This window comes from Choloepus didactylus, chromosome 8 (assembly GCF_015220235.1).
Source record: "Choloepus didactylus isolate mChoDid1 chromosome 8, mChoDid1.pri, whole genome shotgun sequence".
NCBI lineage: Eukaryota > Metazoa > Chordata > Mammalia > Pilosa > Megalonychidae > Choloepus > Choloepus didactylus.
The window spans coordinates 75,543,025-75,558,958 of record NC_051314.1 but is presented as its reverse complement, the minus strand read 5'-3'; the positions used below and the strand labels follow the sequence as shown (position 1 = coordinate 75,558,958).

At 44.9% G+C, this 15,934-nt stretch overlaps 2 protein-coding genes and 2 non-coding genes across 9 annotated transcripts in view; all 4 read right to left on the bottom strand.

The window, feature by feature from the left end:
- BAZ2A (bromodomain adjacent to zinc finger domain 2A) overlaps nucleotides 1-3,496 on the bottom strand; it is a 32,650-nt gene extending 29,154 nt beyond the window's left edge. For 3 of the 6 annotated variants that reach the window (XR_005218601.1, XM_037848390.1, XM_037848393.1), the window contains exon 1: nucleotides 3,336-3,496. Coding sequence is in view for 2 of the 6 variants with exons in the window: in XM_037848393.1 (XP_037704321.1) it covers nucleotides 3,336-3,339 (4 nt within the window). In the remaining 4 variants the exon portion in view is untranslated. Of the gene's footprint in view, nucleotides 1-2,092; nucleotides 2,199-3,335 lie in introns of those variants that run through there. The other 3 variants (XM_037848388.1, XM_037848391.1, XM_037848394.1) reach the window with 3 other exon arrangements.
- A 1,702-nt stretch (nucleotides 3,497-5,198) lies between these two features.
- Nucleotides 5,199-10,840, bottom strand: ATP5F1B (ATP synthase F1 subunit beta). Its single transcript, XM_037847975.1, has 10 exons — nucleotides 10,679-10,840; nucleotides 10,076-10,261; nucleotides 9,674-9,848; nucleotides 8,992-9,113; nucleotides 8,566-8,750; nucleotides 7,863-8,021; nucleotides 7,598-7,720; nucleotides 6,709-6,921; nucleotides 6,091-6,292; nucleotides 5,199-5,463 (listed from the first exon to the last, which is right to left on the bottom strand). The coding sequence occupies exons 1-10, from the start codon at nucleotides 10,803-10,805 to the stop codon at nucleotides 5,366-5,368; spliced, it is 1,590 nt and encodes a 529-aa protein (XP_037703903.1). The 5' UTR covers nucleotides 10,806-10,840; the 3' UTR covers nucleotides 5,199-5,365.
- On the bottom strand, nucleotides 8,848-8,918 carry LOC119543540. Its single transcript, XR_005218609.1, has one exon. It is a non-coding gene; the product is annotated as a small nucleolar RNA SNORD59 (small nucleolar RNA).
- LOC119543541 lies at nucleotides 9,941-10,015 on the bottom strand. The gene has a single exon (XR_005218610.1). It is a non-coding gene; the product is annotated as a small nucleolar RNA SNORD59 (small nucleolar RNA).
- Nucleotides 10,841-15,934: the final 5,094 nt, after the last annotated feature.

Sequence of the window (15,934 nt, the reverse complement as noted above, 5' to 3'; positions counted from 1 at the left end):
GGGATACTGGGCAGGCAGGGGAGGAGCTTGTGCCAGTCAGACGGGCGTAGCCCCGCCCCTTGCCCCCGCCCCGCCCCCACGCACACACACCCACCGGCTGGCTGACTCCACTCTGCTCCGGAAGAGCCGGTTACTCCTGTGCCCCACAGACTGCCCCCACCCCTTCCGAGCCCCAGGCCTTGTCTCCAGGGCAACCCCTAGGCCTTTTCCAGCCAGAGGAGGGTCACCTGGGATTAGAAAAAAAATTGGGCTTGTATCTGTTCTTCTCATATGCAGCAGTATCATCTTCATCCCTTAAACCCCTCCTCATAGCAGCTAAACAGGGATCTTCCCTGATCTTTGAGAAAAGATGAGAGTGGGGTGCCAATATGCCCAACAGCTGGGTGTTTACTTGCCAGAAGCCACCTCAGACAGCAGCTACGCTTCTCCCTCTATCCAGACAACAGAGGACAGACTGACCCCGTATGTCCCCAAACATTCCTCAATCCCATCAGTAAGCTTCCCACCAGGAAGCTACTAGAAAGGGAAAGGGGCAAATGGTCATTTTTCAGCAACTTGTAAGAAGGATGTCTAGGGAATAGAATCAACCTCTTTCAAGCCAGGCCAGTGGGCGGGTAATGAGCAGAACAAGGAGGGAGAAATTAGCACCTGCTCCCCTTTCTCACCCTCCCTGTGTTCCTGCTGCACCATCCTGACTCTGGGGTCAGCTGCCACAGTGCCTGGCTCCACTCTGGAGCCAGATGGCAGGGGCTAGGAAGGGGAAGAGAGAGGGAGAAAGGAGATTCATCTGCCTCGCCCTACGTCCCTCCTTCTCCCCCTCCAGACACTCCTGGCATACAATCCCCAACACCACTGCTGACCACCCTCTCCTCCCCAGCCCCCATCAAACAAGACTCAGAAGAGTCTTAACCAAAACCCGACAATCTGTCCCCCAATTCTGAAGGTGGAGGGTAGAAAATGAAAGCTCAAGAAGAGAAAGAACAGAGTTAGGGGTGCAGCTGGACTCAGGGAAAGGGAAAGAAATCCCCAATGGAGGTAGGGTTATTATTAAAGCCCTCTCTTTCCCCTCTAACCCTAACCCCCCCCCCACACACACACACCTGCCTGAATAGATCACACTATTAATAAGGTTTATTAGAGAGATTACCCTCAGTCTTGTAACCATTCCAACTAGTTCCCTTCCCTCCCCAGGTTAATGCAAAACAGTCTCCTCCCTCTCCACATTTTCGGTAGGCTAGATTCTCCTATCTAAAGGACCCTAACCTCTTCTTCCCCTCCTTCCCAAGGGGATATGTGCTCCCTTGGATTCACACCCAGTCTGTTTCTGCACTCCCCCAATGGGCTTCTCCATGGTGGCCCAAGGAAAGAATGGAGAAAGACCCAAATTTCCACCCCCAGCTCCCATAAAGACTTAGCCCCAGCTCTACAACACTATCTCCTCCAATAGTCCCTTAAACCCAGAATCACAAGAATCTGGCAGAGACACACAACCCCCACTCTGCGGAAGAAGCGTTCCTAAGAAGGACTGGACCACCCCGAGCCTGAGAAGTGGGCCTTTTCCAGCTGGGCTCGGTTGGCGAGTGCAGAAGTCAGACCCCCAAATTCCGGGAGAGGTGGCGTGGAATGAGGGCTACGGGAAAGCTTTAGATGGGACTTAGCTGAACTTGGGCTGTGCGGAGCGCGACTCGAAAGTGATTGTAGTTTACGCAGGGCCCCCCTTACTACGCGGTAGGAGGGGAGTTGGGGTGGCGGTTACTACTCCTCCCATTGGAGGTTAGGATGGCGTGGGAAAGAGCTGGTTCCAGAGGGGAGGAGGCGAAACCTAGACCGCGGGAGATTTTTCTGGAGAGGGGGAGGGGAGATCCAGGGAGGAGAAAAGGAGGGGGTACCGAGAGAGGACGGCGGAGCGGCGTGAGAAGCCTCTGAATTCCGGTCGCGGAGGACTGAGGAGAAATGATCAAACAGATAGTGAGGGGGAGAGAGGAGGGGCAGCTTCAGCGAAGAGAGGATCAGATGGTCAATGCCGGGGCAGGGGACCGCGGAGGCGGCCCGCTCGGGCACTTCGGGGCCGGAGGTGGGTGCTGGGCCTCACCTGGAGCAGAGCCGGGCCGCCAGCGGGCGGCGGTAGTGACGGCGCAGGTGGCCGAGCCGGGCGGCGGCGGCGCCTCCTCCCCCAGCCCCGGGCCGGCGGCGGCGGCGGTGGAGGGGGCGGGGGGAAGAGGTGGCGCTTAAAGGGGCAGGAGCTTCTGGGGTGAGGACGGGCGCTCGGGAAGGACTATCGTGTAGGATCCGCTGGGGGAGGGGGAAGCGGGTGGCGTCTCCTAGAGGCCAGAACCAGGAAGGATCCCAGATGGAGGAAGAGAACAGATCCCAGGAAGAAACAGAAACTTCTCCGGTGGGGTGGGGGAGTGGAGGTTAGTCCGGACTGGACATGGGAGGGCTGTGCCTGAGCTTCCGGAGCACCAGCAAAGACCTCTTCCCAAAGGAGGGCCGTAGAGGCGGTGAGTGCCACAAGGACGCCGGCGAGGACATGTGTGCCGGAGAGGGAACTCGAGGCCGAGCCTGTTGTAGGCCAGGCACAGCCTTCTACTAGGTGAACAGGTTTCCCGTGTTTCAGCTCCTCAGAGTCCCAACTCTGCAGTGTGGAAAGGCATAGCCGCCTTCCCCCAACACTTCCCAAGTTTAAAAGCCTCTGGAATCAGGAAGCCACGAGGACAAAGACCTCCGAGTCCTCTCAGCCTCAGTCCTACCTCTCACTCAGTGACTTCGCAGATAGGAGTGTGAGGAGCCACCAAAAGCAGCCCTAGTGAGGCTGATTGGAGACCGTGAGAATCGGCTTTATACTAGTTCGATTTTCCTCCAACCACCACCACCTTTGCTGCAACCTCTGGGGCAACAGGAAGCAGCTGCTCAGTGCAGCCCCCACCTGGCGCGGTCTGGTGGGGGAGGAGAGAAGTCAGGGACTTAAAAGGCCCTGGAGAAAATTGGGGGAAGGGGAGGCACCTTAGACACCTTGGGACAAGACCGAAAATGGGCTTTACTTTTGGGGAGGAAGCTAGCAGTGAATACAGTAAAATATTACTTAGAATCTCAGCAGCATAAATGCAGAGGAGCAAGGGGCAGTCCTCTGAGCCCTTTCCTTGGAGCTCAAGCTTGCCTACACGGAGTATCCCATGGTTGGCAGCCTTGCTAGCTGAGCCCTCTGTCCCCTATAGCCCCGTTTCCCCTCCTTCACCCCCGAAAAGAGCAAAAGTTAGGCCCCACCCCTGCTGAGTCAGCCAGGGAGGGAGCTAGGCATCCCTCAGGACTTCCCAGGGGCTGGTCCCCATACTCACCCATGTCAGGCTGGTCCGGCTCCAGGACTGAGACCACCCTGCTCCTCACTGTCCTTGGGCCCCTCTTCACGTGAAGGCTGGCGTTAGATCCTCCCAAACTGAGCTGAGAACTAGCAAGAATAAAAAAGCCAATGTGTGCTTCCTGCGAACCACAGCCTGAACTGCTGTAGGGTGATGTCCCTGTGACAGACTGGGGGGGGGGGGCGGGGGGCGGGGCTTTCTCTGGGTGGAGGAGGGAGGAGGAGGCGAGGACAGGGCCAACCAGGAGAAATATGGAGGAGGGTTAGAACTGTGTTGACACTCCAGTGGTGTGGCTGAAAAAAAGGGAGGTAAAGGGGGAAGGAAATAAATAGTTGCAGCCATAGTGAACGTTCTTGATAAGTGCAGAGGGATGTGAACGTGTAGGGGGAAGTGGTGAAGGGATGCAAATGACCTTTAGGATCACAGTTCCCTTGTCTGCTTCTGGGTGATTTGGGAAAACAAAGCAGAAAGGGCTGACCCATACCCTGAGTCCAGAGTCAGGACCTAGAGGAAGTGCCCCCACCTCCATAACTCAGCATTTCATAAAATCCATACTTTTCCAGGAGCAAACACCCAGGCACAGGCGACTCAGGGGCTCCACCTTCTGTCCAGATCATGACACAGGAGAGACTGGTGCCAAGCACGTCATAGGCAGACAGGAGGAAGCTTGGAGGCCCTAACTCCACCCCTGGCACCCCTTCCAAGGCCCCTCCCCAACCTTCAGCCCCCAGGGGCCTCTGAATTGGGAGCTTGGCTTGTCCCCGCCCTGTTCCCATCCAGGCAGAGCTTGAATACCTCAGGGGGTGGAGCTTATATCTGTAGGCTCCTCCTCAGGACAAAAGCCCCAGCTGGTTTGTAAACAGTCATTAGCTGAGGACATCCCAGCAAATGGCCTTCATGGATTTCAAAATGGTGAGATCAGCACTTGCTAATCTCCACTCCTCCCACCAGAGGGCAGTAAGAAGTCTTTGAACGCCAAAGAACACTGGGAGGGTCCCAAATTTGACCTTACCACACAGCAAGCACTTGTTATAAATTGAAATGGTGGGTGTGTTCCTTCCGAGCCTGCACCTCTCAGTGGACTAAAGTGAAGGGGAACAGACCTAATCCCATTATTTAGTTCAGAATCCCAAGCCCGGTAACCCTGAAAATTGCTTTTTCCCTGTAATAGATTACTGTCTCTTTCTAGAACTTTAATAGGGGATCTTAGCAAAGCTCAGGCTAGGCCTCAAGATATTTTGTACCCCTTTACACAGCCTCAAGGAATCACAAACATACAAGTTTAGGCATGCTTAAAATATAAATCAAGAGGTAGTAATAAGACTTTTTGAAGAAATTAAGATTAGGTAAAAAGTGGGAAGCTCGACTCATTTTTAAACAGATCAGTACTACTCTCAAAACGTGCCTCACCGTATAGTAAGTTTAATTCATTTAACTCACTAACCCCAAACTTGTTTTGGAATAGTAGTAACCTCTAAACACTCATTTCTTCTCAAAAATCCCATCAATCTTTGCTTACCAAACAGGGACAATGGAATATTTCAGACAAAAAAATCAATTTGCTTTGAACAAATGCTATAAAGGGACAAAACTAAGTCCCTACTATTAAAATCACATTACCCACAGGAAATCCCTCACAAAACTCAGTTGTCCATCAATCCATGGAAATGGTTATTCTCTCCTGGTGAACCCAGTTCAAACATACATGGCCTAGTCTATGCTAAACTGTTTCTTGTGACCACTCCCATTCTCAAAAACTTCAGTGTTGGCTTTGTTGTCAGAATCAAAGAAAAGGAAATAGTTGAGTGTTTAGTCTATGTATCTCCCAGAAAAGCAGACAAATCCTTAGGGATGTATATTTTATTGAAAATCTTAAATACTCTTCAGACAGAACACATCTTCAATCAAGGCTCTTGTGTGGCCTACACAGAAAACTGAAGCCTTCTGGATTTGGGGCAAGGAGATGGTACAGCAAGGTGGACAAGTGTTTAATTTGCCAAAAGGACCCCTCACGAATGCTCTTCAGCCAGTTTATCCGCTTTTGCCACAGCCTCTTCAATGGGGCCCACCATATAGAAGGCCTGTTCCGGGAGATGGTCATAGTCACCTAAATAGGGGGGAAAATCCAGCTAGTGAGTAGGATATCAGCTTTCTGTAGTATATATATTAACCTCAGCCCTTGAGGCCACCAGTCAGAATGAGTGAATTCATGTCACCTAAGAAATCTTTTCATAAATTTGCTCACAAATCAAATTCACAAGGAGGCATGACATAGTGGGTATTAAGAACAGATGGTCTAGAGTCAAATGACCTGGGTCCAAATTCTTGCTTTCCACTTTAGCGAGCTGACACTGGAACAGGTTATTTTAAACATCTAGCTTCGGTGTTTCCTCATGTGTAAAACAGAATAGTGCCTTCCCTATCTTCCTTATAAGGCTGTTGCAATTCATTTAGAAGAGTAAGTAGCACTGAAAGCACTCATTAAATGTCAGATGATATATTAAAGGGAGCTAGGGAATCAAATAATGTAAAAGAGTATCAGAAATGATGAGTATTTTCAAACAAAATTGATGGGAAACAGCTTCTTTTTTAAATAAAAAAAAACCTGTTATCTGGGTACAGTATACTTATATATTGCTTAATGAATGTTAGAATGGGAGCACAGCACAGAGAGCATTCAAGAGATTTCAGCATCTCTTCCACTGTATATAAAGCTTTGTATTCGAAATCTCACCTGCCAAAATCTGCTGGAATCCTTTGATGGTCTCTTTCAGAGGTACCAGCTTCCCCAAATGACCAGTGAAAACCTCAGCAACCTGGAATGGCTGAGACAAGAAACGCTGTATTTTCCGTGCACGGGACACAGTCAACTTGTCTTCCTCAGAAAGTTCATCCATACCCAAGATTGCAATGATGTCCTGAAGGGATTTGTAGTCCTATGGAAAAACAAGATAAAAGAGGCTTGAGGCAATATTCACTTTCAATATGGACAAAAATTATGGAGTTAATATGCCATTTTACATTCGCCACTGAGCTCTGTACAAAGCATTTTAGTACCTTACACCTCACTGCTTGTGGCACAAGTTAACAGAGAAGTTAAATTCTCAGGGTCATGAGGGCCCTCAGTTCTCTCTATTCCTATGTCTGGTACTATTAGAAAAACCTGGATTCCAAACACTAATCCCCAGGAAACCCAAGAGACCTCATTAGCGCTCACTAGTAACTGTTAGTCTCATCTTTCCTTGCCCCAAGCAAATCACAGAAATCACGAGCAAAGATCTGGTACTAATACAGCCCCTCAATTCCCTCCTTTATGACTTTATGGACACTGATCTCACATAGAAATACTCACCTGTAAGATCTTTTGCACCCCACGGGCAACATCATAATGTTCACTGCCAACAATGTTGGGATCCATGATGCGAGAGGTGGAGTCTAGAGGATCCACAGCTGGATAGATGCCCAGCTCAGCAATAGCACGGGACAGTACAGTGGTAGCATCCAAATGGGCAAAGGTAGTGGCAGGTGCAGGGTCAGTCAAGTCATCCGCAGGCACATAGATAGCCTAAAGTGAGTCAAGAACCTATGAACAGCAGCAGGAACCAAAATAATTCTACTTAAGCCATCCCTCTTTCTGGTAACTCCATCATCTCAGTCCATCTTCTTAGCATTCAAGAATCCACCTCAAAGGAGCCTTCTCACGGCCCCTACCACCTGCTGAGTGAACTGGTATATTATCTGGCCTCTCTAAACTATGATGGAAGAATTATCAGTCACTCCTTTTAGCCATCCTATATTTTAACTCTATAACAAATAGCACTCTCTTCTAAAGTTAAAAAGCAAAAAACCTCTTGTACCACCAGAATAATAGTTGATTATGAAAAATTTAGTCTCATTTTAAAGATAATTTTACTATCTACACTGTCTATAAACATTTGAAAATGTGCAATACATTAATCCAGTATACATTTAATGCTGTTTCCACACAGCTCCAGACAGACTCCCTTCAGGCTAGAAGCCACTGCTTTTATGACCTATATTTACATGTATACCTTCAATTGCTTTAGAAGAGTGTTTTACTTTTAAGATCTTTGATACACATATACAGAATGCTGCACATTAGTTCAGGAAGCTCATGAACCCCACATTAAAAAAAAAATTTGAGATTCAAGCAACTAGGTTTTATGTCTCTTTACATGTCTTTATACACCTCAGACCTTCATCCATCTCACTTTTCTTACCTGTACAGAGGTGATAGATCCCTTCTTGGTGGTGGTAATTCTTTCCTGCATGGTACCCATGTCAGTGGCCAGGGTAGGCTGATAGCCCACAGCAGAGGGGATTCTGCCCAATAAGGCAGACACCTAAAAATAAAAATTAAAAAAAATAAAAATAAAAATAATAAAAAAAAGGACAAAGATCTTTAAATGTTGTATCTTTAGCCTTAATCGTGTCATTCCATTGAAAAATCAACTGAACCATGTCCTCTCAAGACTTCCCTCTTACCTCTGAGCCAGCCTGGGTGAAGCGAAAGATGTTATCAATGAACAGCAGTACATCTTGACCTTCTTGATCTCTGAAGTATTCAGCTACAGTCAGTCCAGTCAGAGCTACCCGGGCACGGGCACCAGGTGGTTCATTCATTTGACCATACACCAGTGCTACCTGTGGTAGCAATACACAACTCAGACAACCCAGCAGAGTACAGAAGCCACATGCCCAAGATCCCCAAATCAAAGAGAAACCGCCACCAACTCTCCTTCTCAGAAAATGCCACCGTTTTTGGTCTCAAATTTATTTTCCCTATTAGTGACACAGTTCAAAATAACGCAAAAGATAATTTCTTATATTACTGACGCAAAATTCCTACAGTAGTAAAGAAATAAGTATCTGTAAGTGAAAAAGGCACAAAATAGGGTTACCTGAGACATATGAACCACTTCAACCTTCCCCCCAAAAATTAGCTTTCAAATGATGGGACTATCTACCAAAAAGAAAGTCTGGAAATGTAATCTAACATCAAAAAGCAAAGAAAATGTGCATTAATGTAAAAACTCGGGGAGGGTAAGCAATACTGACAGGAATTTCCTTTGTAGCTTCTGGGACACTAAACATTGCTGAAACAAAACATCACTTCCTGACTGGCACTACTAACAACTGCAACAATTTCCTGGCAGAACTATTATGTGTGCATCAGCTCAGTGCTCACCTTGGAGGTAGCATCTTTTAAGTTGATAACACCAGACTCAATCATTTCATGGTACAAGTCATTGCCCTCCCGGGTCCTCTCACCAACACCAGCAAACACAGAGTAGCCACCATGGGCTTTGGCAACGTTGTTGATTAACTCCATGATCAGTACTGTCTTACCAACTCCAGCACCACCAAAGAGTCCTGCCCGAGATTGAGAAGAAAGAATATGTAGGACTTCTACATTCCCAAAGAAGCAAGCTTAAAATATATATATATGTTGCCCCCCCCCCAACTTTTTCCTTCTCAGGAATGGCATCTGGCTTCAGCAAACTCAAAAGAACGAAAGTCAGAAGCTACTCATCAGCAAGGGAAGTCTCAATACCCAAGATATAATTTTTTCCCACATTAGGTTTGGAAAATATGTACCCACCACTAAACTTACCAATCTTGCCACCCTTGGCATAGGGAGCTAGCAGATCCACAACCTTGATGCCAGTAACCAGAATTTCCTGCTCAACACTCATCTCCACGAACTCAGGAGCCTCAGCATGAATAGCAGCAAATCTGTAAAGGTAGATGTGTCTCTTCACTTTGTTGAAAGCAACTGAATAGTCTTAAACTCAAATGCTCTCAAGTCCCAAGCCTCTCACCTCACACTCTCACCTCCCCTTTCATATAACATTCAAAACAAGTTGTCACCCAGCTTTTAATCTGACTTTCTGCAATAAGGGGACTCCATTATCTCAGGAAACAAAACTCCCACTCCCTGACAAGCTTAACTGTCACTAAGTTTCCCCTTTTACTGAGCCCTAACCTATTTTTTCACATACCAAAGGAAAATACAAAAACCTGCAAGTTTTGTAGACCTCACAATCTGACCATTTGGTACTATAGCCCACTTACATAATCAACTGGAGTCCTAAGTAGCAAGTTTCTGTTAAATTAGAACTTCCCACATCCTTAACTTCCTTGGAAGAAGCAGCACTGTGTGATTATAATACCTGAATGTATTGGTCTTGTCAGTATTCTCTGCAGAAAAATTCTGTTATACTACAAAGTGTCACCTTAATATATAAAACTGCAAGAAAAAGCAGTCCCTTTGTAGGTGCAGCAGAGATACTTACTGTTTGGTTTTGATGGGACCTCTCTCATCAATAGGTTCTCCAATGACATTCATGATTCTGCCCAAGGTCTCAGGACCAACAGGAATTTTGATTGGTGCACCAGAATCCAGGACTTTCTGACCTCTAACCAAGCCTTCAGTACCATCCATGGCAATGGTCCTCACTGTGCTCTCACCTGTCAGATGAAAGCACTGACATAAGAACAAACTGGCTTCATTATATTTAATCAAGAGTGGCTGGCATGGTTGACCTAAGTCAGCCAAGACTCCTTCTCAGAAACTACTCGTGGCTTCAGCAAACTCAGAAGAACGAAAGTCATTTTAATAAAATCATCATTGAAAGGAGACAGTCTGATTTAAGAACCGAATAAGTTTTTTACTATTCCTGACAAGTTCTACTTACCCAAATGCTGGGCCACCTCCAAAACCAGCCTGGTCTCCCTGCCTTGAACTTCCAGGGCATTTAGAATGGGTGGCAGGCCCTCATCAAACTGGACGTCCACCACTGCACCAATGACCGCCACAATGCGCCCGGCGGAGGCCGCGCCTGCCTTTGGCGAAGGGGATGTTTGCGCCGCATAGTCTCTCGCTAACAGTCAAAAAGATATTGGAAAGAGCGGGGGTCAGTACGGTTAAGGGTCATCAGAAGACTGATTCTTATGCCACGAGAAGAGGCGGATTCGGCCCAAGCCGGGCCTCCTTCCGCTTGCACGGAAGGCGTATCCAGAGAAAGCGCCCGTACTGCCCTCCCATCCTCATGCACAAAACCCACTATTCTAGAGCTCGGTGCCCCCATTCTATGGAAATGTCAACGAGCCTCCCCTTTCTCAAAACGGGACGGAGTTAGATGGCGGAAAGCCTTCTAGAGCAACTGTTAAGGCGGCAGAGTGGTGCCCCCGGCGTCCTTCTAACGCCACGGATTCCTTAGGCCCCAGTGACAATCGGCCCCCAGCTCAAGGTCATGAGGCGGCAAAAATAAGCCCAGCTCCTACAGGGAGGCACTTACCAGGCTGGAGCGCTGTCGGGGCGGCCCGCACCAAGAGCTGGGCTTGGGGTAGGGATGTGGAAGGGCTGAGTCCCCGCAACGCCCCCGAGGCCGAGGCAGAGGCCACACGACCCACAAGCCCCAACATGGCGCAGTATGGATGGAGACTGAGCGCCGCAGTTTTCCTCGCCGCCAACTCCCGTGCAGTTAGGGCGAGGCCGATTCTGCCGTAGGCATGTCCATTGGATGAAGTTGCTGCTCATCACTCTCAGCACTGCTTCCATAGGGGAATAAACGCTCATCTTCTCACCCATTGGGCAAAACTGGTGCTAATCTGAAATTCCTTTTTTTCATTGGACTTTCTCAGGTCAGGTGCAACCCTCGGAGCTACGAAACATAATTGGACCTTAGGGATGTCAGTTGGAGAGCGTACTGGGCGGAACTACGTTTAGTAAGGGGCGGGGTTCCTGCTGGGAAGCACGTGAGCTGTCTTTGGGTGTCCTTGTACTCTCCTTGGATAGGAGCTTGAGCTGGTGACAGTCACAGGGGTGGCGGTGAAGGAAGTGATATCGTTGTGAAGCCCCACTGAGGGTGACCTTGGCGAAGTCCGGAGACTTTTCTAGAGTCAAACCACCTTCTCCCTTTCTCAGGAATGAGATTGGAATTTTCCAGGCTGCTTAGCAGGTTAGGAACCCAGGCAGGATCTTTATCATTTAACTCTGTAAATTAAGGAAATTAATGGAGCCAGTCATTTAGTAGATGTGTGCTAGACATTGAGGAGACAAAGGTAATTAGTGTAGGGTAAAGTGAGGGCACAAAGAAAGAGATGATTTGCATCACCTAGAGGTGTGAGGGAATTGCCACACGAGGAGGCTGATTGACTTCAGTTAGAAGGTGTGAGTAGAAATTCCTAGGGTAAAGTAGAAAGCGTTTATTCCAAGCACTCGTTTGCATGAAACAGCACGTTCTTTTGTGGAGCTTCAGGTAATCTGGATGGAAGTGAGAAAGGGAGAGGGGGTTAAAGGGTGTAGAGTGAGAAGCAGGAGGCAGATCTCAGAGTGCTAGCAGGGGTACATGTGTGCGTATGTTCCTTGAGTATGGAAAATCACAGAATAAAGAGGGCATCTTTTTCTATATTTTTTACCATGAGAGATTTGGAGGAGGGACCCTTAATTTTCCTATTAGAACAAACGGATATATGGAGTAGTGCAGCTTGGGAATATGTCCTTAGACTTTCTCCCACCAGCAATCAGTTTCCCATAATTTTCCCCACGGTTGTGAAAAAGTATGAAACGCCTGTTTGGCAGTGGGGAGCTATCAGAGGCTTAAGATGGGAAGAGAATGCCAAGTTTGTGAACTATGACATCTGTGTTTGATATTAAAGCTATAAGTGGCAAAAGAAAAAAAAAGAAAACCCCAAAACATGCAGCTGTAATTTTGCCTTTAAAAAGGGAAGAACCCAAGAAAACACCAACATGTAAGGAGCAGGGTAGAGAAAAAGAAACCGTTTAAGTAAGGAGCAGAGGAATGAGAAGCAAGAAATGAGTGCTAAGAACCAAAGGAAGACAATGTCAAAGAGAAAGTAGTCGCCAGTGTGTATCACATAAAAATCCTATAAAATAAGGGCTGAAATGAACCAATTGAGTTTAGCAACTAGGTATTCATTCAGTGGTGGGGTGGGTTAAAAGTAATTTCAAACTGAGAAACCCTTCTTGACCAAAAGGGAGAAGAGAAATGAAACAAAATAGTTTGTGGCTGAGAGATTTCAGCCACAAATTGTGTTGAGAGGTCATTCTGGAGGTTATTCTTATGCGTTACATAGTTCTTTTTAGTTTTTAGTGTATTGGAATAGCTCGAAGGAAGTACCTGAAACTGTTCAACTGCGACCCTGAAGCCTTGACTCTTGAAGACGATTGAATAAACTATAGCTTACATGGTGTGACCATGATTATGAAAACCTTGTGGCTCACATTCCCTTTATCCAGTGTATGGACAGATTAGTAGAAAAATGGGGACAAAAATTAAATGAATACAAGGAGAGGATGGGATGTTTTGGGTGTTCTTTTTTACTTTTGTTTTTATTCTTATTTTCTTGGAGTAATGAAAATATTCAAAAATTTGATGAATGCATCATTATATGATGGTACTGTGAACTGATTGTACACTTTGATGATTGTATGGCACGTGAATGTATCTCAATAAAACTGGATTTAAGAGAAATTTCAGGGGGCTGACTCAAAACACAGGATATACAATTTTTGACTCCCCGACTATGCTCTTTCCAATATTATACTGCAACATCCTAGTTAGGAAACCCCATGTATTTCACTTACCTCCCTCAGCTACTAGAGCTCAAGTTTCTATAGGACTAATACTCCTTAAGCATCAACACTGGAGCTAGTCAGCGTTAAAAAATCTTGTCTTTGCCACTTACTAGGTTGTGTCACTGGGGAATTATTTTATCTCTTTGTACATAAGTTTCCTCATCTATAAAATGGGGATAATAAAATGGAGATAATCTCAAAAGGTCGTTCTGAGGATTAAGTAGATTAATGTATGAAAGAAGCATTTAGAATGATGCCTGGTCTGGCACATATCCATATACATATACACACACACACATACATACTGTAATTTTTACTATTAACCTAGTGTTAAGATCCTTCCAATTCACTCATCAGTTTGTGCATCTCATACACTGGGTGGGCAGTGTCTGATATAAGGCCCTCAAAAAATTAATAAAGGGCAAATACTGTTTTGGATTATTTTAAATTAATTCTAGAAAGCAACAGTTGCATAAAAGGGGGTGGGGTGGAGGAACCAAAGTAAAGAAAAAGCATTCAGCCTTAAGTAATCATTTGTGAGCCAGTTACCCCTAACTGAAGCCCAAATTGTTTCTGACTTGAAGGAAAAGCAAAATTTTATATTGAAACAAAGGCGCTTTCCCCCTTTTCAAGAAACACTTGACAATTTTGGTTTTGTATCTCTTGTTCTTGGTCAAATTAGTTTCATTAATCATCAAACACATTTACAACTGACCATTTAATCAAGATTGCAAAGATAAGATTTTCAGTTTCTAGGTAACAGAAGCTTTGTCACCTTTTAAAATGTATCACATATTTCTTTGCCGTTAGTAAACTATCAAATAATTTAACTTTTCTCAGACACCTGGGTTATTCATCAAATTGTTGAATAACACTGCAATACTAAATGCATTGCAATACTAAATGTTTTCAATGTCACTGAAATGGGTATACAGAGCTACTCCTCCACGACGAGGTTATGCTGACATTATGAGCTTTTTCCTTTGCTAACATTGTTTGCCCTCAGCCAAGTCCTTTCTCTTGTCTTCTGAAATCAGATAAGTTGTTAACTTTATAACACTGTCTAAAATAAAACAAACAAAACATGATTGCCTTGGGTTAAGATAGGCCTTAAGGGTCCTTCCAAACAAATGTCATCTACTTTAGCCCCACATTTTCCCAGTACTCTGGTAATTGGGGCAATGTCTGTCTCCACATTTCTTGACAATCATCTTGGGTGATTTTAAATTCCATGAATATAATCTATTTAATACTCCAACTTCAGAGTTCTTCCACCTCAATTCCAAATACTTTCACATTCACATTTCATTTAAGCATCCTACTCCCAGTCATTCCCAACTTTACCACCCTCAATTATTCTACCTAAAAAATCCAGTACTTTTCTGACAATCTTGGGGTGTTTTTGTTCCTCTCCCCTTTATTATACATGCATGAATACATTCTAGATGTACAGGATTATCAATCTTTTCACCACTACCCCCCGAGACCCTCTCCCTGAGAATCGTTTTGCATGTATCCCATTCACTAACCGTTTCATATACATTTAATGTATACATTCCCATTTTAAAAAATTCAATGGAAGCACATTATAGAGCACTTAAAAAAGTTTTATTTAATATGCTTTGGAGAACTGTCCACATTTGTCTACTTTATTACGACAGCATATTATGCCATAAAAACGTACAACTTAGGTTGCTTTGAATGGCTATTATGTGTAATGCCAAATGAAAAAGAAATCCCTTGTATGCAACATAGTGTGCATCTTCCAGTATTTCAACATAGGTTCCTAGAAATATTTGCTCAATTGTATGAGATTTTGCTAAATTGCCTTCTAAAAACATCTTGCTACTTTACCAGGTTCTCAAAACATTTGCCAAGTTTTTAATGCAGCTAATATATGAAATTTCATTATTGATTTGCATTTCCCTAATCGTTACCAAGACGGAATATTTTCATGCTTATTGCCCACTTATTCCTTTCATATATTGCCTATTTCTATCTTCTGCCATATTTTTCTATTGGTTTGCCAAAGTGCTCTTCAAATGTTTTGTTAAATACGCTGTAAACATTTTTTCTATTTTGTCTAATGTGTAAATTTTAATGTCAAATTTGTTAATCTTTTCCTTTGTAGTTTTATATCATGCTTAGTTTTCCCCATGTCACCTTAAGCTGGTAAGAATTTGATTAATGAATTGTTTCATTGTTTCAATATTGTAGCCAGTAGCCTTCAGAGGTTGTTTTAATTCAATAATTTGTCAATTGCACTAGCCAAGATTTCACAAGCTCAATATTGCCCTAATGTGGCTAGCAGCTACCATTACAGCCGGTACATTTCCTTCACCAATTTCTACTGGTTGACACTAATTTTGCAAAACTACCAACTGAATCAGAATTTTGCTTTTTAAGTCTGAAAGTGTGGTAGTCAAACTTGAGCACACATGAGAATTACCTGAATAGCCTTTAAACAGATGCTGCTAGTCCAGAAACCACACTGCAAATCCCTCAGCCCCACATAAACCTACTAAAGCTCTATTCTCAGTGTTGGGACATAGAAATCCACATTATCACAAAGAACCCCATGATTCTGATAGTTTGAGAACCTCTGAGCCATCCAAATTAAGAAAGGAACTAGTTAGAAGGCTAGTTGTGAGGACAGATAAAGAACAATGGTTGAAAGCTGTTAGTTGTACAGGAAGCAGCTTTACAGTTCACTCCTTGCTGCCTTACCTCCAGACCCACCCCCAAAACATTACCCACAATATGACAATAATTTCTGAAATGCATTCATTCAACAAGGCAGGTACTACATATCAGGTACTGTGCTAAGGGATACAGATTTAATGGTGACAGATCACCTTGCACTCCTCCAGTATGAAGATATTCAACATATAATATGTGGTTAATTAAATATATATGAAAAAGTAATTTACTGTTTTAAAAGGAGACCTTAGAA

Excerpts from the sequence above, each read along its gene's own strand:
- ATP5F1B (XM_037847975.1), bottom strand. The coding sequence starts at position 10,805 with ATGTTGGGGCTTGTGGGTCGTGTGGCCTCTGCCTCGGCCTCGGGGGCG. Across the intron at positions 8,751-8,991 it reads TGCCAAGGGTGGCAAGATTG|GACTCTTTGGTGGTGCTGGA; the intron begins GTAAGTTTAGTG and ends AATCTCGGGCAG. Across the intron at positions 6,922-7,597 it reads GATCTATCACCTCTGTACAG|GCTATCTATGTGCCTGCGGA; the intron begins GTAAGAAAAGTG and ends GACTCACTTTAG.